Source organism: Gymnodraco acuticeps, unplaced genomic scaffold (genome assembly GCF_902827175.1).
Source record: "Gymnodraco acuticeps unplaced genomic scaffold, fGymAcu1.1, whole genome shotgun sequence".
NCBI lineage: Eukaryota > Metazoa > Chordata > Actinopteri > Perciformes > Bathydraconidae > Gymnodraco > Gymnodraco acuticeps.
In genome coordinates this window covers 1,994,625-2,019,426 of record NW_022991003.1, presented here as the reverse complement: position 1 = coordinate 2,019,426, position 24,802 = coordinate 1,994,625, and the positions used below count along the sequence as shown (strand labels likewise).

The window sequence follows — 24,802 nt, the reverse complement described above, 5'->3', positions numbered from 1 at the left end:
ATCTTATAACAAACTGTTACGACCCGGCTCAAAAGGCCACAACAGACAGGAGACACACCATGTCGACGGTTAAAAAAACATGTTTATTTAGGACAAACAACTCCAATCAAGTCAAAACCACTAAAGTATGAGGTGTGGATGTCAGTGGTATCAGTAATGTAAATGCAGGGTGATGATTGTATGGACATGTATGTGTGTGTGAGTGTTGAAGTGCACAAAGTAAAGCAACTGAAGAAACTCATAATATACTATATATTTAATATACTATATAATATAATATAGTTTTCCACTCATAAACTCTTATTAACAGTGAAGTATTCCATTAACTATACTTGAGACCATCACTGTCACAGCAGGAGTTACATCAAATATGTCGAAGTTTACACCGCCATCTGGTGGTTGAACGTGCTTATTTTGTAGATTGACATACTGTATTAATTAAAAGCAAAATCATTAAATAAGAGCAAAATATTAATGTGTTATAAAATATAAATATAATCCAGAACACATGAGGCATTAAAAAAACAAAATGGTTTGGGGTTTGTATGGCTTTTATTGAATAAGGCACATAAGTAAGGCATTTGTTTTATGACATTGGAGTAAAACAATTTTAACTGTAAAAGAAGCCAAACATTCGCATGGTCATTTTTAAATTCTTCTCAGTATAAAAAGAACGTTTAGCTTGATAACTATATCGTTTAAAAAAAAAAGTGTACTGCATTTTAACTGCAACAAAGTAAAACAGCTCACCAAAAGGGAACGACCTGAACTATTGTGACAACAAACCAGCAAGCTCATCTTTCAACAGCACCGCTACGACTTTAACTCGTTCACATCCAGCCAACAGCTTTGGACGAATAATTGCCCAAAAATACATAATCTTGGCAACATGCTTAAACTAAAATGTAGAATTTAGATGCAGTATTTTGAGACACAAGAAACATAGTAAAGCGATTTCAAAAGGTTCCTTCAGAAGAAAGAGACGTTGATATTTTTGGTCTTATGTCACAAATGTCATGGAAATGGGAAATGTTTTGTGTTACATGTTAAAGAAGAGATTAAAATACCTGGAAAGTGCTGTTATACGGATAAGATATGATTGTCAACACGTGAACAATTTGCATGTACAAAGGTTTGTTCCCATGTACCTCAATGTGAACTTTAAGTTGAGCAGAAGCTGAAGGTTTCCCGCGCTGGGACTCGTGACTGGATCCACTAGTTGGAGATGAGATTGTCACATGGCAGCAGCGGGCTGACACCAACTCTCTTGGCACATTCGTTCTGAAAAAATAAAAAAAGGCATCAAGAAGTCCAGTTAGTTAAATCTGAAAGCTCTTAGTATGGCTCCAGTATGTGCAGAACTCGGCTGCCAGGGTGCTCACTCACACCAAGCCCTGGCAGCACATCACCCCCACCCTGATCCACCTCCACTGGCTCCCAGTCAAGCACCGTATCACCTATAAACTCCTTCTTCTGACTTACAAATCCCTCCATGCCCTCGCCCCCCAATACCTGTCTGACCTTCTCCGCTACCACACTCCATCCCGGAAGCTAAGATCATCTGGACAGGATCTCCTCTCCACCCCCCGCACCAGGTTGCGGACTTTTGGTGACAGAGCCTTCAGTGTGGCATCCCCCACCCTCTGGAACTCTCACCCCCCGAAATCTGCAGCGCCCCAACCCTGGACATTTTCAAAAAAGCCCTCAAAACGCACCTTTTTACCAAGGCTTTCGCCACTGTATAGTTAGTTTAATAGGTTTATTTTTCCGCTACTTCCCCCCCCCCACCCCCTTAACCTGTCTGCCTTTTTTCCCCTACTCCCCCCCCCCCTACCCGACTTGTAAAGCGACCTTGGGTTTCCTGAAAGGCGCTATAAAAATATTATATATTATTATTATTATTAGAAGATGTAAATGGACATTTTGCAAACAAGTAAATTGATTCAATCGCAATTCTGTATTGTTTCAGTTAGCAGCCACTTTTATTTTGTATAACAACTGGAAGAAGGGAAAAAAGTTGGCCTGTTTATATCCTGTCAGTAAAAAACCTGAAGTTGAAACATTTTAACTTGTGTTTTTACCCTGGGGTTACGTGTCAGAAAACGTATTGGAAAGGCAAGGCAACGTTACTTCTTGTCAAGGAGAGGTTGCCAGATCAGGAAATGATTAGAGCAATTTGTCCCAAAATCTTTCCAGAAAAAAATTGTCTTTCTTTTAAAAAAAATTAAAACTAGCAACAAATTAGATATAACATGTAGGTCACTAAGTAGAGTAACTTTGTGTTGATCCAGGCTAGCTGTTTCCCTTCACTTGTAAGTCTTTAAACTAGGTTTCCAGATGCTGGTTGTTCACTTTATCTACATCATACAAATTATAGCTGTAAGAATATATAAGAGGAAGTCTTAATGGATCACATCTGTTCCTGCTTTTCTAAGTAACGAATGGTTTGAGTAAAAGACAATATTACATAATTAAACCTTTTATTTGTTGTATTTCCTATATATATATATATTCATGTTGCACTGTTGGAGGAGCCTGTGACTTAAGTTTTTCATTGCCATATCGACACTGTAGCTAATGTACACATGACAATAAAGCTTTGAATCCTTGAAACCCTCTTCATTTGGACCAAAAAAACTAACATTTTCAATCCATATGTTCCAAGAGCTGGAGTGAATGTTTATTATATGTTTCAGATGAATTCTGTATTCAACATCTCTTACCATGTAGTTGACGACATTGATGTGGTAGGGGATCCCGCCCATCTCCTCACACTTCTTCATGTTCATCCTCTCTGGATCTCCAGCAGCCAAAACTGGACAGCTCGGGTCAGCCTGAAACAAACGGCAGCAGCAACATGAAGCTCAAAGCAACATGAAGCGCTTTTTAATGTTTTTATTTATCAGACTGAGCATGCTTGCAATCATTGGACATCATCTACATGTGTTTCCTCCCTTTGTACAGTGTGTATCAGCACCACAGCAGGATCTACTCACAGGCTCCATCCCCCTCTGGATGGACAGGAGGTCTGACATCCTGTCGGTAAACCCGGGAGCAAAGTTCTCTGGGTTGATTGCAACGAAACACTGACCCTAAAGAATAACAAAAAGGTGATGAGAACACAGCGTACTGAGCCAATACAAACACTCACAGAAACACAGAAAGAAGCGAGGAGATGTGATACGCCTTACGTCTCAATGTGTCTATCTTTTTAATTTGGGTTAACTTTCAATTCTCCCGAGTATCATTGTCCATGTTTTACTGTATTTTGCCTTCATTTTTAAATTGTTTTCTTTTAACCGGTTTTAATTTCTTGTCAGCTTTCATTCAAGGGAATCTCATTAGGATCACTGTAGAGGTTTTATCTTGTTCCGGCTTTATTTTAATATTATTTTTGATATTGTTGTTGTGTTTTCTGTAAAGCACTTTGGGCTGCTTTGTGCATGAAAGGTGCTATACAAATAAAGTGTATTATTATTATTATCTTAAAGGTAATGGCTTTCAAAATGGTGTTACAAAACACAACACTTTTAAATAAATACACCGTCATGTTTCTTTGCTCTAAAAAGATAATTGTACCTTCTTTGTTTCTGAAAAGCTTCAGCTAAACATCACTGTATTGTAAAGCTTTCTCTCTTGAACATATTCATACTTCTGGTAGTTTAGCAACTTTGACTAGAGGAACACAATATATGAACAATATAACCCTAACCCTCATACAAATTGATAAATACACAACATTTGAAGACTGTGTGCAAGTAAGTTCAAATACATTTTATGTCTGAAGTGGAAAATAATTCCATTTTGGACAAGAATCAGTTATGATAGCTTGATAATTTTCATGTTCTTTAAAACACAACACAAGTCAGAAGATATTACTAACTAACGTACCAGGTTGGCAACACGGTCGGTTACTTTCCACGTCCGGACATGATTGCTGTACTGAGCACCGGCCAAAATGCCACAGAACACTTCCACCATCATCCCCAGTCCATAGCCTTTGTACCCTCCTGATGAAACAACACAGATACACACTCTTTATTTGTTATCTTACATAGAGAGGTTGAATGCATCAACACTCTGGAACACAATACCAATACAGATAAGGAATAACACCTCCTATATATTTAACCACTATCTTAAGAACTGGCTTTTAAGCAATCAAAAATGTGAACAGTTTTAACTGTATCATATTAGTATTTCATCTGTTTGTCTGTTCCTATTTATTGTTGTCTGTTGCTGTGTGTATTTTTTGGTATTTTATTTCTCTAGTCTTGTTGTGGTTATTTTAACATCTTGCCAGCAGCAAACAGTTGAAAATTAGCCTGCTGGCTAACACGGGCACGTTTACAGCAATGTTGATCAATGTGCACTGTCCTTTAAATAACAAAACAAACACAACAAATACTTTATCATATAAAAGGGTGTATGAACAACGTCTTTCCTGATTCTGTTATTCCTAGATATTTGAACTGATAAGATAACAGAGGAAACATTTCCCGAGAAAACTGAAATTACAGGATAGATAAATACACAATTTAAGGTAGCACTTTCTTAGGAGTGTGTTGTAAATGATTGAAGAATTGTTAAGTGTTCATTTGAATGTTAATTTTGTGTTTGACTTAATGATGGTTGAAAACAGTATTGATTTTTGTTTCACATCTGTATTAGATTGGTTCTCAAATGAGATGAGTTGTTTGTTAATGTTGTTTGTGTTTATGTAGCTATAGTATATAAATGTGTGTTTGACTGTATATGTGTGGACCCAACAAATAATGCTGATTCTACAAGGGACCCTAATAAAAAGTCATATTAAAAAAAGTAATTGAGCCTGGGATTTTCAAATTGTGTGTTTTTTCAAAGCACAGATTTCTGTCAGAAAAAAGTGAAACATCAAGTTGAATTTGTTATCTGCACATAACTGACTCTATCAGAGTACAACTTTATTAGAAACTGTACAATTCTTGCTGATTGTGACATAAACTATGTGTGGAAATAAGGAAGGAGGATGGATGACAGGAGGATTATTTCACCATATCTAACCGTAGACAGAACAAAATGAAAAACAAAAGATGTTTCAGCAGACTTTCTTGTGTCTGACCTGTGGCCTCGCTGCCTCCGACGGGCACCAGCCCTCCTCCGCTCAGGACCCTCTTAGGGTCGGTGGTCAGTTTCCCCTGGGCGTCGCAGCCCCAGCCCTCAGGGATGGTGTCCCCCCGCCGCTCATGGAGCTCCACCTGAGCACCAAGAACATTAAAGAAGACTTTAAGTATGTGGCATTTTAAGACCACAGTTAGAAAGTACACTTATCAAGCGCAAATGATATGATAGAATTTCAACCAACATTGAATTCAGAGCTCTCTTTTGCCTCTTTTACAAAATCTATTTTCATTTTAGATATCTATTTACAGTAAATATCTCACACATGTGGCATTAGTATATGGCTCCATTGGTCCAGGTAATGTCACAGGACCTTGACAAAGTATATAATCTTTTTCCTTAAAATAACCCTTTTTTTAAATTACATTTTAAAACATGTAGTAAACTGACGACCCCTGATAAAGATACATCATTTATGGATATGGATTATATTCATTGCACTAAAATAACAGTGCAGAGGAACTCGTATAATGTACAATTAACTAAAATAGTGAATGCAATATCTACAGTTAGTTTGTGTAAAACTTAATTTTGGATGCGTTTTGAGTAGATTGTCGATGCTGATGTTATGTTTAGGACTTTTACAATGAAATCACAATCTGTCATTTCTTTTCAAACATTCAGACTACCTGATTTTAACGGACACAGTGTTTTCTTCTACCTGTCACTGCCATTGTTCTGTTAGCTATTGGTGGTTTTTCTTTAACCCTGGCTGTTTTTAGCAGAGAGAAGGCTTTCTGAATGAGGCAGCATGTGTTCAGGTCTTTGCCGTGCTCTTATTGTGTGATGACGTTAAACAATAACATGTAACTTAAGCACTGTATAATAATCCAGACTTTAAACAGTTTAATTTAGTTTGCTTTACATACATGATTGAAAACCTGAGATATAAGCTAACTGTAAAAAAACAACAACATCCCATTACCTCAAGAAGGCCTTGCGACCCCACGTGAAGCTTGAAAGTATTCTATTCTATTATATCAGGGTTCATACACTTTTTCACCAATGATTTCCAATGACTTTTCCATGACTTCTCAATGACCTTTACCTCATTTTCCATGACCAAAAAAATAAGGAAAATAAGGTCTGCATATGAAACATGTTGTGCCTATAAAACAAATCAAATAGTAGGCTTACTAGCTTCTCCACGCTAAAGCAACTAGTCAGGGAGGCAAACTCATCAGGTATGAAAAAGGTGACAAGGATCCGAGCCCCACGGAATATCGGCTTTAAAATGAGGAATAACAGATGATTTTAGCAGTCAGAACAACTAAAGCAGCAGTGTTAATAATAACAGAAACAAAAAGTCACATCTAGTAGAAACATATAAAAGCATTTATTTTAATTGTGTAGCAGTCAGTTTATAATTCTGGCAGCACTGTTGAGCATTTTGAAAATGTATTTTCATGCCTCTGTGCAAGGCTTAGTCTTTCTATCTTTATAGCCACTGGTGTAAAGTAACTAAGTTCATAAACTCAACAAGTACTATACTTGGGTACAATTTTGAGATACTTGTACTTTATTTAAGTATTTCAATGTTTTGCTACTTACTTCTACTCCTCTACAGTTCAGAGGAACATGGTGTACTTCTACTCCTCTACAGTTCAGAGGTACATGGTGTACTTCTACTCCTCTACAGTTCAGAGGAACATGGTGTACTTTTACTCCTCTACAGTTCAGAGGTACATGGTGTACTTCTACTCCTCTACAGTTCAGAGGTACATGGTGTACTTCTACTCCTCTACAGTTCAGAGGTACATGGTGTACTTCTACTCCTCTACAGTTCAGAGGAACATGGTGTACTTTTCCTCCACTACAGTTCAGAGGTACATGGTGTACTTCTACTCCTCTACAGTTCAGAGGTACATGGTGTACTTCTACTCCTCTACAGTTCAGAGGTACATGGTGTACTTCTCGTCCACTACAGTTCAGAGGTACATGGTGTACTTCTCCTCCACTACAGTTCAGAGGTACATGGTGTACTTCTCCTCCACTACAGTTCAGAGGTACATGGTGTACTTTTCCTCCTTTACATGTATTTAATCCCTTTAGTTACTTCACACAGATGTGGATGAATGATGTGAAATATAATCAAGTGTTAAATCAGACTTTAATTCCACCTGGAGTAAATCCACAAGCTACCCTGCAGTATACAAAGTCATTCAAACTAGCTGCACCTTTACCAGCTTTGAGAACACTTTCATGATCAATCATTATAAAATATATCATATATATTATTCTGAAATGGACCAATCTGCACAATGACTACTTTTACTGTCGCTACTTTAACTATATGTTGATGATAATACTTTTGTACTTTTACTAGAGTAACATTTTGAATGCATGACTTTTAAGAATGCATCTATGATCTAACGTTCCGCTGCTCATTATAATAAAAAACTGAGCATTAAACAAACCATCATATGCTCTTACTTTGAAATCATGCGGAAATGTCATCATCAGCGGGCCATCACGTGGTTTCCGAAAATAACCGAGTGACACGAGTAGATTTTAGCCGAGACCGGCGGAAAATATGTCTCAAAATTCCGTGTGTGTAAAAAGACGATCCACAAGCAGAAATGTGAGATCCACGAGCAGATATTTGAGATCCGCAAGCGCATTTTTGGTCGACAAATACAAAATGGATTCACAAATGCCAGATCGAAAGTTGTAAATGTTAAAGAGATATTTACAGATCTTTTTTTAATTTGTGAACATATTTTGCGTATTTGCAGATTTTTACAGACGTTTTACACTTGCAAATGTAGGCTACTTGTGAGTTAGCAAATCTTTTAAATGCATTTGTGGATGGTGTTTTACATTTACAAATCACATATTTACACACAAATTATTTTGAGCTAGCTAGCTCAACGATTCCTTAAACGATATTCACATCACGCTCTGCCGCTCTGCCGCTCTGCCGCTCTGCCGCTCTGCCGCTCTGCCGCTCTGCCGCTCTGCCGCTCTGCCGCTCTGCCGCTCTGCCCTGAACACCTGAACGGCCCGTTCTAACAGCTGTTCACCAGCGGTGCAGTCTGTGCCACAGTAACTCCGCACAGTTAACGAACGCACCGTAGCTAATGTAGCTGACCCTCATCCCGGAGCAGCAGAGTTCAGCCGACAGGCAGGAAGACTCGAGCACACAGCTCGCGCTTCATATATTAAAAAATAACACCATGCGCGTCATGATGGCACATAACAGCTCGCGACCGCAGATTATTTCGGCGATTAGATCAAATGTAAATTATATTTGACGCAACTTTAGTTACATTTCCATGACTTTTCCAAAACTTTGGGAAAAATATTGTTTTCCTTAACTTTTCCAGGGCCTGGAATTTCCATTTTGAATTTCCATGACTTTTCCAGGTTTTCAATGACCGTACGAACCCTGTTATATTCTCTGTATAAACCTGATCTTACCTTTCCAAGAGCTACTGCTGATGTGGCCATGTCCAGAACAAAGCTGTCTCCATCTTTAGCCGGAGCGGCCACGCTGATGGGGTTTGTGCCCAAAGTGCACTACAAACATCAGGTTCACAGTATTAGGATCAGAGAGAGCAGATGTTTATCAGCGCAGTAATACTTGATCAGTCTTATGGAGGTTAACACAGGGTAAAAGGTACAATGAAATGTATTGTACTAGAAAATGGATCAGCTCAGCCTTTAAAAGCACTGGTTGCAAAGGGCACAAGTCATATCAAGATAAAATATGACATGAAGTACAGTTTATTCAGTACAAAAAACGTACATCTTTACCACGTGTGGGAACCACCAGTGGAGACGTGTTGGTGAAGGACATGCCCTGCATTGGCCAGGTAAGACATGCAATTAAAAACCGTTAAGAAAATCACCTTCATAATAAAGGATATTCAATGTAAATTCAATTCATGAATGGCAGATAATCCTTTCACTCACAATCATGTTTTCCTTCAGAGCTTGCATTGAGTAATATCCAGCAATACCATAATGGTTGGAACCTAAAACAGAAAAATACCATGTAGAAAATACATATTCATTGTTGTTATTTAGAGAGATTTGTCGACCATTTTAGTCTAGTACAATTCTTCTGTAACAAACTTGGCAGTCAGACACTACAGTGGTTCAGGTTTCTAATTTTCTTGCACTTAATTTGCATGTTATATGAGCCAAACATGCAGGGGCGCCGCCAGGGATTTTGGACCCCATGGAAAGATATCACATTGGTTACTTACATTTTTTTTTCTTTATGTTCTAAAATAGTTTGGGCCCCTATCAGTCACGGGCCCTTAGAATCGTCCTAACTTTTCACCCCCTTACGGCGGCCCTGCAAACATGTCTAAACTACAAACCTTTTAACAGTGAAGACGATCCTTTACTCATGCCGGGTGTTGAATCAAATACAGACCTACATTTGAAACCTGAGCATGTTGTTGCATTCATCATTTTACAAGTAACATCTGAACAGGTTTTTCCAGTGGACAAACGTTGGCTCTATCCAGTTTCATAATTATAAATGCAAGTTTCTACAGAACCTGACAAGTCCAGCAGACATAGCAGTTACGTTTTTAAAGAATAAGCCTACAGTTACAGCAACAACTCACCGTGTGCCACCACCCAGCCGATGCCAGCTTCTTTGGCCTTCTTAATGGCCAGATTCATGCAGAAGTTTCCCACCACAGGACCCAGCAGGTTCTTCCCATCCACCAGAGCTGTGGCGGCGCTCTCCTTCTCCACCACCGGCTCACCGTCCTTGGCACAGATTCCGGTCTGGATGTCCTTAACGTACATGTCTGTTGAAACATATAGAGACAGTGAGCATAACAAATGTCAATACAGGCACTCACACAAGTAGACCTAAAATGATACAGTACCTCATCAGTTTTCTTTTATTAATTCCTGGCAGGCCCGGACTGGCCATCGGGAGGACCGGGAGGTTTCCCGATGGCCTGGCCTGCTAAGTGGCCTGCTGGCCTGAGGTTTTTTTTTGTTGCATGTATGTATTGTGAACGCAACGCTGCGCAAATGTGGGTCTGACTCTGCCTCACAGAGGGTGACTGGCTGTCTACATGATGTGGCCTGCCGACATGGCCACTTTCATACAGATCATACACTAAAGCCCTCGATTGGTCTCTGTGTGTCATTCAAGCTTCGGGAGGGTGTGTGTATGTGTGGCGCGAGCGAGTGAGATAAAGCGTGCGCACCGGTTACGTGTATTGTTGTTGTTAGCATCTGGTGCTAGCTAGCTGCGCTAACGGATATAAGGAGCTTTTTCAACAACAAGGTGGAGGAGAGTCCTCTCCTGTCAGACTGAGAGACTGATAACTACAGCTCAGGTGAGGTAAAGGACTGTTTAGATAGTTAACTTATTCCAAGTTATCTCAGTGGGTCTCAAACGGTTTGGTCACCATTTATGTAAACACATATTGGGGGGGGGGGGGAGTGATTAGTAAAATATGCATGAATAATATTAAAAAAAAACGTTAACTAGGTGAAAAAAGGTAAGATAAACTATTAAAACTTGTTGAGAGCTAAAACTAGTCTTTGCTGCTGCCTCAAAGAGGAGCAGGGGGGAGACAGGAGAGGCTGGTTCAGGAGCACAGACACACTCACAACTATAAATGAACCAAAAACAAATAGATAAACAAGTTTCAATGTTTTTTCATATTGGATATGGTAGCTATGTTATTGGTTATGGCCATGTTTTTATGATTTTTTTAAATATATACAGTTATGTTTCATATGGGTGTAGTCTCTTTATTTCCCTCTCAAAATGCACCAGATTGATGCATTTAAGTCCAACATTTAAAAAAAAAACTTACCGGGGGAGCATGCCCCCAGACCCCCCTATAGGATTTGAGGTCCACCCCCACTTAAAAACGTAACCCCCTAAATAGATTTGTGCATTTTTTAAAATAGTAACCCATGTCCATATGTTTCTTTTTGGGTAGTAGATTTAGAGGGCTATCACTATGGGCCGCAACGCTATAAAAGTTGACAAATAAATCCAGCAAACTGGCACAAAAAACTGGTAGTGGCCTGGCTGGGTGTATAATTCCCGGCCTGATTTATTGTCCCAGTCCGGCCCTGATTCCTGGTATACGTAATACTGTACGTGCACAACATTTAACTAATGTGTAGGAGCCATATGTTAAAATGTATAATTTTATATATTATGTGTGTATATAGATATATTTGAACTGTGTAAACCTTTGTTATTAATTAAGCTTAGTGCAAGTTCAAGCAGGAAGACCAAGCTCTTCATTCATATTACACGTCACTTCTTTACCCTCTCCTGCCTCATTAAGTGATCGGGGGCGTCACTCCCCTGCTAACCAATCACTCCTCTCTCCATTCTCACAAGCCTATCGTTGCACCCGCTAATCCCTTTATATCTGCTCTTCCCTGTTGTCAGCTGTCATTTCAGGTGACAATAGCAACAGCAGCAGGGCTCCGTCCCAGCTCCATAGCCTACATTCATCAGCTCCGCAGTCTCGAGGATTAAGCTACAGGCGGCGTTCCCCAGTCGGCTAGCGGTTCCAGCCGGCCACCCCGCAAACCCGGATGCGGGAGGAAAGGACAAGAATATCGGGCTCCACGGAAGTTCCTCCGGCTAATGGAAATGGGCTACTTCACGCAAACAATTGACGCACGCCTTCAGTTTCTCGAGAGGGCATCATGGCATCAGGGCCGCTCAAATGCGGCGCTTCCGGCCTTCACGTGGAACGGGCCCTCATCGCATGCGAAGCTTTACCCATTTCTGGCTTCAACCACAACCCCCCTTGCAGGCAGGCAGGCAGGGCTTAAACTACACCCCATTGAAGCTACTTCTCCTCCCGGCTCAATAGCCATGGCTACTGAGCGCTTAGTGTCCAGTACTGCAGTAGCCTGCCCTACTGGACACTAAGTGCGTCATAGGCGACTAGCAGGTTCATTGCACAGCCCAGGCACTCGCCTCTTTTCCCTGCGCCTCACCCCTAAAACAGGCGTCAGGGTAGCGCTGGCAAGAGGCAGTTTGCAACAAATTCACGAGATGTTCGTTATGCATTACTGCTTTAGTTCAGGGTTAAGGTGAGTTCCAGGCAGTGTCGGGTGTTACAGTATGTAGTTTCAGTACACGTATTACTTTGCCGTACGAAGTAACGTAACGCATTACTAATGCAGTTCGGGTAACTACTACCAGTTACAATGCTCAGTAAGAAACGCAGCTTCAACACAGTCACGGATGCTGCCCCATCAGTCACGGATGCTGCCCCATCCGTCGGTTTTGGGTTTCTTTCAGGGAGAAAGAGAAGTTCATGTAAGATGATAGAAGACAGTCTAATCACCCAATCAAGCACATCAGCATCTATGTCGCACGTGGTGTAAATAAACTGCTTATTAAGCTATAGTCCTATATCATGGGTCATGTTTCAGCATTTACCTAAGCATACATCATCTTATGCTGCGCATATTGCATTTCATTTATATTTTGGTTTCATGCTCACATGGCTTACGATAAGCCAGGTTATGATATTCATGCATCACTGTACTCAAGCTAACAGCTGCATTACATTGTCTACATCTCCCTCTTCGCCCGGACACCGGCTCGCGCCGGCAATCCAAGATCTCTCCAGTTTACTATGGTAAACATGCATATAACTGGTGGTGGTGTCTTAATAGCATTTCAGGGCTTCGTTCAGGATAGGTGCAGCAACACTGCCGCCAATCAAGGTATTTCTTCCTCATCCCTACAACAACTTGGACGGTGGTCCTCCTCTGCCTTCACATCCTACATTCGCCCGGACATCAGCGCCGTGCGGCCATCCGAAGATCTATCTAACCTGGTATTTATGCATTTTAGTGGTAGTATTCATTGCGTTAATGTTTAACCCTGCATCGCAGGTCATCGACCATCGTGTCGGCAATGTTTAGTGGTAGTGTTCACGTAAGCCCGGCACTGATTCCGGCCGTCGACCTCCGGGTCAGCATCTTATGATGTACAGTAAGCCCGGCAGCGATTCCGGCCGTTGTTTAGTGCTAGTACGTAAGCCCGGCACTGATTCTGGCCGTCGACTCTCGGGTCAAGCATCTTATGATGTACAGTAAGCCCGGCAGCGATTCCGGCCGTTGTTTAGTGGTAGTACGTAAGCCCGGCACTGATTCCGGCCGTCGACTCTCGGGTCAAGCATCTTATGATGCACAGTAAGCCCGGCAGCGATTCCGGCCGTTGTTTAGTGGTAGTACGTAAGCCCGGCACTGATTCTGGCCGTCGACTCTCGGGTCAAGCATCTTATGATGCACAGTAAGCCCGGCAGCGATTCCGGCCGTTGTTTAGTGGTAGTACGTAAGCCCGGCACTGATTCTGGCCGTCGACTCTCGGGTCAAGCATCTTATGATGTACAGTAAGCCCGGCAGCGATTCCGGCCGATTGTTTAATCCACATGTTAATCTCTCATTTCATCCACAGATCACCGCAGTCAGCCCACAAGGTAAGAAACTCATTACAGCTCAGTATGTCATACTTCACTTCTTTGGGGGTTTCTTCGGAGCGGTTCTTCCCCTCCTGAATGACAATCCTGCAAACCAGGGCCTAATCGCCAAAGACCATTGCATTCTCCTGTCTCAATTCTGGCAATCATTATTTCATTCATATGACGTGTCCCAGTAATAAATATGTATTTCATACATCAACGTCTCTCCTGATTGAAGTATTATTATATCATTTATTTAAACCATCCGTCGTAAAATGTACGTCATAGCCGACTGCAGCTGCTGGTAATTAGAAGTGAGAAGGAGAAAAGAATCACGGAGCAATATAGTTTTTTGACCTTTGAAAATATGTGTTTGTATTGATACCTATATGTATTTAAGTAAAGAGTCAACCAAACTTTCCTGAGACGTATTTTTATTGGAGTCAAGCTTATTGCTACTTGTGGATATATCGGTTTTTGGATTAGACGGAACTACATAATGCAATAATATTGGGTATTTAAAAGACAAATTACTACAGTGATTTCAATTTAGAAAACTGCAATTTACCACCTTTTTTTCCCATTACAACTAAAATGTTGCTGCCACCTTCAAAACAAGCAAACATGCAGATAGAGCAATAGATTTCCGGCGCCCCACTGACCCATCCGGTTGAGTCCGTGGCTGTAGTGGCCCCTGTGGTCCCCCTCCACCAGCACCTCGGCCAGGCTGCGGGCATGATGCTGCTTGGTGCCCACACCTGTCATACACCGCTCGATGAAGCCTTGCACCTCCACCTTGCTGATCAGACATCTGCAAAAGGTGAACATTTCAATATCAGATGATTAGTTCCTTGTTTGCTAATTTCAAACTATCACTCGGTGATGTCTTCAGTGTGCATGGTAAAACAACAAATATTATAAATGTTGGATTTTGACAATAGTGCTTTGAAAATATTTTTAACAATTGTTGCTTTCAACTAGAACATTTGAGTTTTAGGATTGTAAATACATGTTATTTGCGTTTCAATGTACGACTGCAGTGCAAATTGTGTTTAAGTTGGTTAATAAGTATGACAATAGGCTGTCTGCTCACTTTTTCATCTGATAGTGAATGGGAAATCTAATTGGACTGCACATAGAGCCAGTAGGCTGCTGTTTGTTCTCTGACAAACATCAGTCTAGTTTGACAATAAAGAACCTTGACTGAAACCAGATGAACAGAGAAAGAACAGCACAGTCTGACTTTTGGCCTGAAAATCAAACTGAAATCCAAACCTTTTGCAACGCTGAAAGTCCTGCAGGGATGAACCCTTTAACCCACATTTTGACAGAATATGCCACTGTAGGCCAATTCAAAGTTTCAAGTCCACATCTGCAATAGTGATGACACAACCTGTGACAATATAGAATGTAAATCAACGTGTAGGTCAGTAAAGCTCTGCCAGTATATCATTCAATTGTGTCTGCAAATCGAGTACAGATGAACAAATCTGATCCTAGAACCACTGTTTGCAATCTTGCTGTTGACTTTGCGAACAGGCAGGACATTTTGTACCACATGATGTTTTGGAAAAACTGCCGTCTCTCCCCACAGAGTGTTACACTATAAACACTGGAGACACTGCCTCTGTTGTTGTCACAGTTTATGTCATGTGACTTGCAGGAAACGGCAACGATTCCACAGAATAAGTGATAAGTGTTGTGACTCACTATGATGCAACATGTTTGCATGACTAATCAGAACCAGATTAATAATATTTTCATTAACATTGTGAGAACTCATCGTTAATGTTTTCTAGACTGTATACTTAACACATTACGTTCTACTTCCTGTCTTCCTTCTCTATTGTCCTTCTCATTCTCTACTCCTCCCTTGTTTCCTTCATTGTACTTTGGGGTATTTGGTGGTTAGAGAGTGGAAAGTTAAGGAATGCACCGTGGGTCCAGATAATAGACTGTATCCAGATGCAAGATGTGGAGGAGTCTCACTTCCTCTCCACATAACTGTTTTTCAAAAGGGCTGGTAAAGAAAATAACTGATGCAAGTCAACTCTTTTGCTCCCCAGAAACAGTTGTGTTAGGGTTAACATGATTAATCCCATTTCCAACTTAAACCATTGCCAAAACTGCAGCACGAGATCCACTTTCTGTTTCTTCAATCTAGAGTTCATGTTAGGACAATTTGTGAATTGCTCAACAGTCTTAATGCATTGATAAAACAGCTTAAATCAAGTTGTGACACAAACATGTGGTTTTTGTTTATGTGTGTGTAGTAGACCCACACTTCATAGCCCCCCAACACAATCCATCCCACCACTAACTGCAAAAACATATCACAATTGTATGTCTATTTCATTTTAAATCATCAAAACAACACACTGATTTCTAGCATGTTGCTGCCCTCAAAGCATGGAAAATGCTGCCTTAGAAGAGAAGACCAAAACAACTGTTGCAGTGTGTCTGGTGTTTGCTAAATATGAAACAACTATGCATGAAGAAATTGAAACCTTTAAAGCAGGGGTCGGCAACCTTTTTGATATGAAGTGCAATTCAAAAAAAATTATTTTATCAGCGTGCCGACGATCATGAATTATCAAAGGGGGGGGGCGAAGAGCTCGACGCTCGTGAACTGTCAACAGGAGGGCGGGGGGAGCCTCGCTGCGGGGAAGCAGTGTGTGGACCTGTCAGCGCAACTTAACATTATAGGGATGCTCCGATTGGATCGAGTGGGCGGGGCCTATGGGGATCATTTAAAGCAGGGGTGGGGAACCTCCGGCCCCCGGGCCGTATGCGGCCCGCGAGACCATTTGGTGTGGCCCTCGAGGTAATTTATAAACACACAAAAAAGAAAAAAATTAAAGAAATCTAGACCGCAAAATAATTAAACAAGTGAGTGCCTGTTTTTCCTGGCCAAGGTCAGGGTCCTTGAACACAACACAAGCCTAACGTGTCATCACGTGGTATATGTCTCGTCTGACAGGGGTGTAGTTCTGACGGAGAGCACCAGAACGCAGCTCCGCTCCGGCACTTCCAAAAATGTCAGTACCCATAAGGAGCCGTACACATGCTGTAGTTTTTGCGTGGCTGTGTTTTAGTTGTAAACCCAGTGGCGATCTGTCATACTGATCATACAGACAACAACTTTGTTGTTATTAGCATTTGGTTAGCTAGCTATGCTAACGAATATAAGAAGCTTTTTCTCCAATCAGTGAGGTAAAGGCACATCTTTATATGATCATTATAGTTATAAAAAAAATAAGAGAATAAAGTAAACAGGTATAAAATACTATATGACAGTAAAAAAAAGTTGTTATTAATAAACAAGAATACAGTTTGAAAGGGGAGTGATTTGTAAAATACCCAAAAAGAAAATCTGCTTACAGTTCTGTTTCATATGGGTGTTGAGAGATGTATCCATAGATCTCCTAATGTTGCTCTCAAAGTGCACCAGATTGATGCTTTTAACTTCAACATTTAAAAACAAATCTTCCCGGGGGAGCATGCCCCCGGACCCCCCTGGAGGAGGTTAGTTCCCCCCCACTTAAATCATGTTCACATGGATAGGAAACTAAATACATTTGCACACATATTGTGTCCATATCTTTCTGTTTGGGTGGTCATGCCACAACCGTGCACGTGCATGCATGCGTGAGTCATGGCAATATATCTGGATTAAAAGGTTGCTTTTTCTTTGCACAGCATGAAAGAAAGGCCAAATGAATGGGCTGTCATTTTAGTTTTTTTGAGCAGAGGTCAATCATTTGTACGGCCCTCGGAGGATGTTGAAAACATTGAAATGGCCCTTGAGAGGAAAAAGGTTCCCCACCCCTGATTTAAAGTTATGTTTAAAACTCAGTTAATGGGGCTCATTCACTGGAGCTTCCAAAAACAACAACCAACATAATTATTACATTCAAATGAAGTAGCCTACATTATTCAAGTTTACAACTTTGGATAATAACACGGGAGAAATGAGCGGAAGCGCTCTCTTTTCCTCTCTCTCTCCCGACAGCCTGTCAGTAGGCCTATCTCATGCAGCTCACTGATCCAGTAATGAATGACCCGACAGTGAAGAATACATATATTTATAACTTCTTTAGCTTGTTCCAGAGGCAAATAACATAGCTAAGTGTGTTAGGTCTAACTCTTGTGTGTTTTGCTCCGCTCACCGGTCCGTCACAGCGGGTGGAGCTGCAGTAGTTCTGCTTCACACACGTTGCATACCGCTATTTTATTTATTCTTATATTCGGACACTTTAAAATACTGCCAGACCGGTGAAGCCATTTTGGAGAGCTTGTTTTGCCGTGCACAGAGAAAAGTGTCATGTATTTTACGTCATGCGATCGGCTCTCGCGATCGGCATTTTTAGAGAGCACCGGCCGACCGATCGGAGCATCCCTAACTTACATGATGCCGAATTTAACAAATACATTTAAATAATTGGTTATAACAGCATAATAATAATAAGGACGATCGTCCGTTCTGTGATTCTCCAGAGCACACATGGCCAGTCCGCCCCTTTGTAGCATATTATTTTGATGAGAGATGAGCAGATTGCCACTGGGCTTTCAACTAAAGACACAGCCACGCAAAAACTGCGGCATTTGTACAGCTCCTTATGGGTACTGCAATTTGTGAAGTGCTTTCCTCCGTGGTGAAACGATCCGCACTGCACCACGGAGGAAAGCGGCAGAAAGTTGCCTGGAGTTAAAGAGAGCGGGGCTGCGTTGCGTGCATGGCTTCCTTCTGCAGGTAACGGGGAGACGCGCTCTGGCAGCGGTCTCGTTCAGGATCCGAAAATACAATTTAAATATTTTCCACACTTATTCCTAGTGTGCCACTGGTTACGGTGCCGCGTGCCAGTGGTGGCACGCGTGCCAGGGGTTGCCGGCCCCTGCTTTAAAGGATTACAGATCAATTACAGATGTCAGCCAAGTGCAAGTATTGCAAAGTCTGTAATCAGCAGTGGATCAAGCTACATTTTGAGACATAACCATAGGACATAACACATACTTTTTCCTATCCAAACTTTTAGCAAATCTCGTCTCTTTCATATTCAAATATCTTAACTTAACACCAGCTACCAAACAATACTTTTGATCTTTACCCTATGTTTTAAGATAAGATAAGATGGTACTTTATTGATCCCAATTTGGGAAATGTTTGTGTTGCAGCAGCATAAAAAGACATGGCATTGTACAATAAAATGTCAAAGACTAAACATAAACAAGAAAGAAGAAAATATACATGTTGAATTTAACCAGGTATTATATATATATATATATATATATATATATATATCATAAATATATGACGGATGGAATATTAGTTTTAAATATTGAACAGATTATATAAATGTAAAATGTTCAATGTGGTTTTATTCCAAGAAGCTGGTCTCTCTCCTTATGAGGACACACTTAAACCATGACCGGGTTGAATGGCAGGCATACAAGTAGAATAAACATCAGCAGATCCACATGCATGGAGGAGGCCAAGGTGGAAACTTATGTAATGTATTATGCAACAAAGAGGTAAAAACGTAACGTACAATGGTTGCATAATGGAAGCGTGACACCTTCCAGTCCAAAGTAAGAGTCACCAGGGAATGTCAGCCTGTCACAAGGTCACACTGAGGCCATGCATAGTATTTGTATAGGTGCTACAGTAGCCTACAGTAAATGGAATGATATAGCATTTGAACTATAGTTTTATTTTTTATGTAATCGTTTATTTAGCAGGGACAATGCACAGTAATGAACACTTAAAACATTAAAATGTGTGAAGCGTAACATTACATTTTACAAACATAGCAAAAACAAAATTCATGATATGCCAGAAGTGCAAGAGAAGATTCCCCATGTGTTAAAGTGTATTTAGCGGTGATCGCACATCTGTTTGTTACACAACCATTCTTTGAGTTGACCTTTAAGCTATTGAGAGTGGGACAATCCCGTATCTGTTGGGAGGCTGTTCCACAATGAGAAATGGAAAGGACATTTTGTCCAAAAGTGGTTGATACGGTGGACTTCAGTCTCCTCGGTTCTGACCTAGTGCAGCGTCCAGTGTCTTTTTTGTGAATGAATTCCCCTAAGGGGGGCATTAAGTTGCCATTGTCCATAGCATTCCTGTTTATATAAATGAGGTACACTTGAACATAATTCACATTGAAAGAAAGACAGCCACACATAATCTGTCTTTGATTACATTTCTTTTGGAGCATTTATGAAGGGTAAAAGAACAGGGAGGCGTGTTCTTTGCAGGATCATGTTACAATGGGAGATGCGTGTCAAAGAAGGTCAATACACTACAGGACAAACATCTATGGAAACAGATCCATGTAATAGCTGTTGGTTTTGATGCATTCAAGAACTGCTCCAAAGTATTTGTCCCTAAGGTAGAGCATCATAAATCACAAGAAGAAGGAACTTAAAAACATTTTAATGGATGTGTGGGAGGGTTAAATATGTGCTTTTCTGCCAAGCTTTCTGGAATAAATAAGACAGATCTACTAGAGAAAGCACACACACTAGGATAATGCTGCAGCTGTTCTTTTGATATATTTTAGAGTAAATGTTTAAGTTAAAAATGTTTTTTAAAACTGAGGTCTGATGGGATGAAATGTGATGTGGTAGAAGGAGTCCGTTAAGAAGCCTCTGTCATCTATCTGCTCAGGTAAAGCCTTAAATTGAAAAGTGCACATACATACATAATAGATAATACATAATAAAAAGCACATCAATAAAACCACATAAGTGGCTTGATTTGGTTTCATTAGGTCTTTGCAAGTCGGCCAAATATAAAATGCAAACAGAGTGGATGCAATAAATGTGTTTTGCAGGAAGCATGCTTTTCTTTTGTGCAAGAAGCCAGTGTTAATGGGCAGGTATAGTGCCTCAAATGCACATTATTTCCGGACAGTTTAAAATGTTCCATGTTACTTTGCTAACCTCTTTTTAGCAACCCTTTGCCCACGTGAATTGTCAACGGGGGTGCTAGTGCATTGTCAACGGGGGGGGGGGAGAGCTATAGTGAACTGTCAACGGGGGGAGAGCCTCGCTGCGGGGAAACGGTGGAACTCTGTCGCGCAACTTCAATGATGCCGTTTAAAAACATAACAAATTAAGGGCGGTATCAGCAAACGGAGCCGGCCGTCAACGGCCGGCCTGTCTGTGATTATCCAGATTCTACAGATGGCCAGTCTGCCCCTGGAAGCAGCAGTGGTGGTGGTGGTTAGAAATACTTAATTGAGAGTGCATTCACTAACATTCTCAAGTGAAAGCCCAGCAAGAAGCTACATGCACTTTAAACTAAATACATGCCTTCTCTTATGCAGAAAGAAGTGAGTGAAAGTTGTGCAAGAACTTCAACTGGAGACTCTTACTTGCTCATGTTGACTTCCGGCTGGTTCTCCTTCAGGTTGAGGGTGTGTTGCTTTTGGCTCTGGTGGTGCTGAGCTGCTGGTGTCGCTGGTCCAGGAGCCTCAACTTGCTCTTAAAGTCCCGCAGTGTCAGCAAAAGCGAAACGTCAAATCCTCCAGGTATCCTTTATTGCTCTATGGGCGTGTTGGAGGAGAGGCTTTCTGGGGGAGTTTCTCGGCGCGCCAACGCAGTCGCAGCCTTGTTCTGGAGAGGTAAGTCATGGAGCTCCAGGGCGGTACATTTATCTGCTTTCACATGTTGTACAGTCGAGAGTACAGAGAGTACATTTTGTACTGAATTTGAACACTGCCTGACAAAAATACCACGCAATATTTAGCCAACACAAGGAAGTGTACTGAGAGGCTACTCCCATTTCCTTGTCTTGTGATGTAGTAGACCTGCAATTATATGACCTTTCTAAGCTTATGCAAATCAATAAAATAGTAATGATTAATTGATCAATAAAATAAATAAAAGCTACAATAAAATTTACTTGTGGGTTTGTCGCCACTTTTTTAGTTTTTTTCAGACTCTCGAAAATCTAAATAGGCCTACACACTTTTTTTTCTTCTTTTTTTCAGACTCTCTGAACAACCCTAACCCTAGGATTAATGCTTGTTATTTTGAGAAATGAAAAAGTTCATGTGGAGGAGCCAGCTACCCGCTATTAAAAAGTGGCTACAGATAACCCACAACAAGTACAAATGTTGTAGGAAAAATATATTAGATACAAAACTTGCATCATACTGTAACTACAAGACTGCACATGTGGAATATTCTCCTGAGTGTTTCTTAGTATTCATTGTAGATTAATGCATAACACACCCATCGAAAGAGATACTGGCTGCAGAATATGCAAGGAAAAAAATCATAATATGTAAGCAATAAGCATCAGTGGATGGACCTCTTTTTGCAGTGGCACGTCCTTTAGTCAATGACAGGCCTACATGTGTGTTTGAAAAGCAATACAAGTCTGGTTCTTCTAACCAATAAGAGATATGTCTTAAGGCTAAGGCGTTGTTGTTGTATAAGAGACTGAGAAAGAATATGGATGGTGGAATCGATCTTGAAACTGAACACCAACATTTCAAAACATATGCACAGTGCCACAGACAATTGCATTTCAGTTGATAATGCTATTGCTTTTTTGAAAAGTATGAATAGTACACTATTTAAATATATAGTAACTTACACGTTATAGTACTGCTTTCAAATGTAAAGCTCCAAACTATGAGTATAAACGGTATAAACCTGTTAAAGTACTAAATTGATAGATTTAAAATGTCAATGCATTCATGTATTTATCATAATATCGATGCAGCTGGTAAAGGTGAGGCAGATTTTAGTTGCTTTATGTTTTGGAGAGTATGTGAATTTCCTCTCTTGGATCAATAGAGCCTTTTTTAACATACAACCTATTTGTTGATTATATTTTGTATTATTAATTTAAAGCTGCAGATTAACTAGCTATTCACATTTTTAAATAAATGAAATGGCTAAAAAGAACTGATGTATTGTGAAATATTTAATTTATTGACTTTGTTACTTTCCAACACTGTTGAGGACTACGTCTCTCATTCTCTTTCATTTATGACCGACCTGAACAATGTCTTTCCCACATGCAGTGTTACATCAACAGTACAGGATGTTTATATCATCTAAAGCACTGTATAGTCAACAGAGGACTTACTTTTGCTTTCAAAATCTGAAGAATAAAAAAACGATATTCCCTGATTCTGAACAGCCGACATCATGCATAACTGCCTTAATAATAATGATTCTTATAACTTTTTACTGTATATATTTGTATTGTACATTATCCTTATTAGAATAAAAGTCTTTAAAATGTTATGCTGGTACAAAACGACAACTGCATCCTAATGTATTTTAAGGCATTTGACACATATTGACATCTTTCTTTTAAATTCAACAGGCCACAAGGTGTCGGCCTTGGCAGTAAACCGACTCAATGTTTAACTTTCATCTGTTTGTCGTATTGCAATTTCTGACAGAGAGGAGATAGCGTCTTGTCTCTGCAGTTTAGAACATATTTCAACTGTAGGAGATTTTAAACGCCAACCTGCTTTAAAAAGTAAAGTTCTATCTGAAAAGAAAAGATAATATGCCTCTGGGTTGTTTTTCCAGAGTCTTAAATTGTAGGCCCCGTTTTTCGTTGTTTCATTTTGGGCTTATTTTTGCCTTGGGACAGGGACAAAGGGCGTGGAAACCAGTTTAACTATATCCCACTTACTCATTGTGAAATGAAGGAAATGTCACCTGAACTTCTGATTCTGATGTCAGTACCAATCAAAATGTAGTAGCCGTTTAAAATGTTTCAGCAACTTTTTACATTTTGGAGCTGCAGTGCAACATGCATCTAATGTAAAGACACATCTTCTGGATAATATGTTCTTTTGTATAATCCAAGTAATTCAACCTGGATCCAATTTAACATGTAGAGCTGGGAAAATACCATTAGTGACAGAGGAGTAGAGGCAATTTATGTTCAAATTGATTGTGGGAATAAAAAGGTTGATGTTTTCTGCTCCAAGGAGTTGTCAGTATCAAAGTTGTTAAGTTATAATGCGATTAGCTTCCTATTTTTATTAGGCATTTAACTGAGAAGAGGTTAGCTAATGCAAAAATATAAATCTACTGAGTTTCATGATAATCCACCGTAAATATCAGCAAGTTAAAAAAACAACTTTTCAAACAAAGGATTAGAAGGAAAGATAGCTACAATTGTGAGGAAGGATTAATGTGTGTGTGTGTGTGTGTGTGTGTGTGTGTGTGTGTGTGTGTGTGTGTGTGTGTGTGTGTGTGTGTGTGGCAGAGCCCCGCCCTTCAGAAACAGAGCGGAGGACAGAATGTGAATGCGCAAAGCAATGCAGTGGACACTAGGGCTGCTCGATTATGGCAAAAATCATAATCTCGATTATTTGAGTCAATAATTGATATCACGATTATTAAAAACGATTATCCATTTACTTTGAAAACATCAATTTATTGGAGAAAAACTATTTGAACAGTATGTTTTTAACAGTTGATTACCCTGAACTTTAAGTATAACTCAACTGAAATTAATAATAATAAAAAAATAATCTTTATATTTCGATTACGTTGTTTTCGTAATCATTGCAAGCCATAATCGTAATTGCGATTAAAATACGATTAATTGAGCAGCCCTAGTGGACACTGAAACATGCACATACATTGGATAAATAACATAAGCGCTTAGTTTATGTAATAAAAGAGCACACGGAAAAGTGACCGTAGATAGATGACTTCAGTTGCGATTTGGCGCTATATATAATATATATTAACCCTCCGGTATCACTGTGGACATTTTTTTCCCGAATGACTAATGTGTGACTTTTTTGTTCAATCTGATTTTGTGCAAAAACTAATAATGCAAAAAATCAATTTTGTTGCTAATCTTTGACATATCCAAGACTGTGATAAAAAAAAAGAGCCAGTCCCCAGATATGTATTTTTTGGAAAATAACTAATTTCCTCTGTTTTCATCATGAAAAAAAACAGTGGTTTCATGTATTCAAAATGGCATTTAAAGGGTTAAAATCCTGAAAATGATTACATTTTTGGTATTTTCTATTAGGGCGGAAGTTGCTTTAAAGATTTAACCCAAAAAAGTTGTGAAAAAAACCTTTTAATATAATGTTTTTATCAAAGTCTTTTGCAGTGGACATTTTTGTCTCGAATGACTAATTTGTGTAGTCCAATCGAATGATACCGGAAAAGACAATGGTAGTGGAAACACTGAGAACATAAGATAG

General features: G+C 40.0%; 2 protein-coding genes across 2 annotated transcripts in view; one reads left to right on the top strand and one right to left on the bottom strand.

The window, feature by feature from the left end:
* Window positions 1-533: 533 nt before the first annotated feature.
* On the bottom strand, window positions 534-21,218 carry LOC117559396 (uncharacterized oxidoreductase YjmC-like). The gene is made up of 11 exons (XM_034236154.1): window positions 20,972-21,218; window positions 14,252-14,400; window positions 9,741-9,929; window positions 9,076-9,137; window positions 8,909-8,962; window positions 8,581-8,679; window positions 5,102-5,237; window positions 3,892-4,010; window positions 2,997-3,092; window positions 2,724-2,834; window positions 534-1,281 (listed from the first exon to the last, which is right to left on the bottom strand). Exons 1-11 carry the CDS (start codon window positions 20,977-20,979, stop codon window positions 1,216-1,218), a joined length of 1,089 nt encoding a protein of 362 aa, XP_034092045.1. The 5' UTR covers window positions 20,980-21,218; the 3' UTR covers window positions 534-1,215.
* The window catches only part of LOC117559397 (crossover junction endonuclease MUS81-like), a 23,122-nt gene continuing 19,260 nt past the window's right edge, over window positions 20,941-24,802 (top strand). The window contains exon 1 of the mRNA XM_034236155.1: window positions 20,941-21,220. Coding sequence (XP_034092046.1) covers window positions 21,145-21,220 — 76 coding nt within the window. The 5' untranslated portion in view covers window positions 20,941-21,144. The remainder of the gene's footprint in view (window positions 21,221-24,802) is intronic.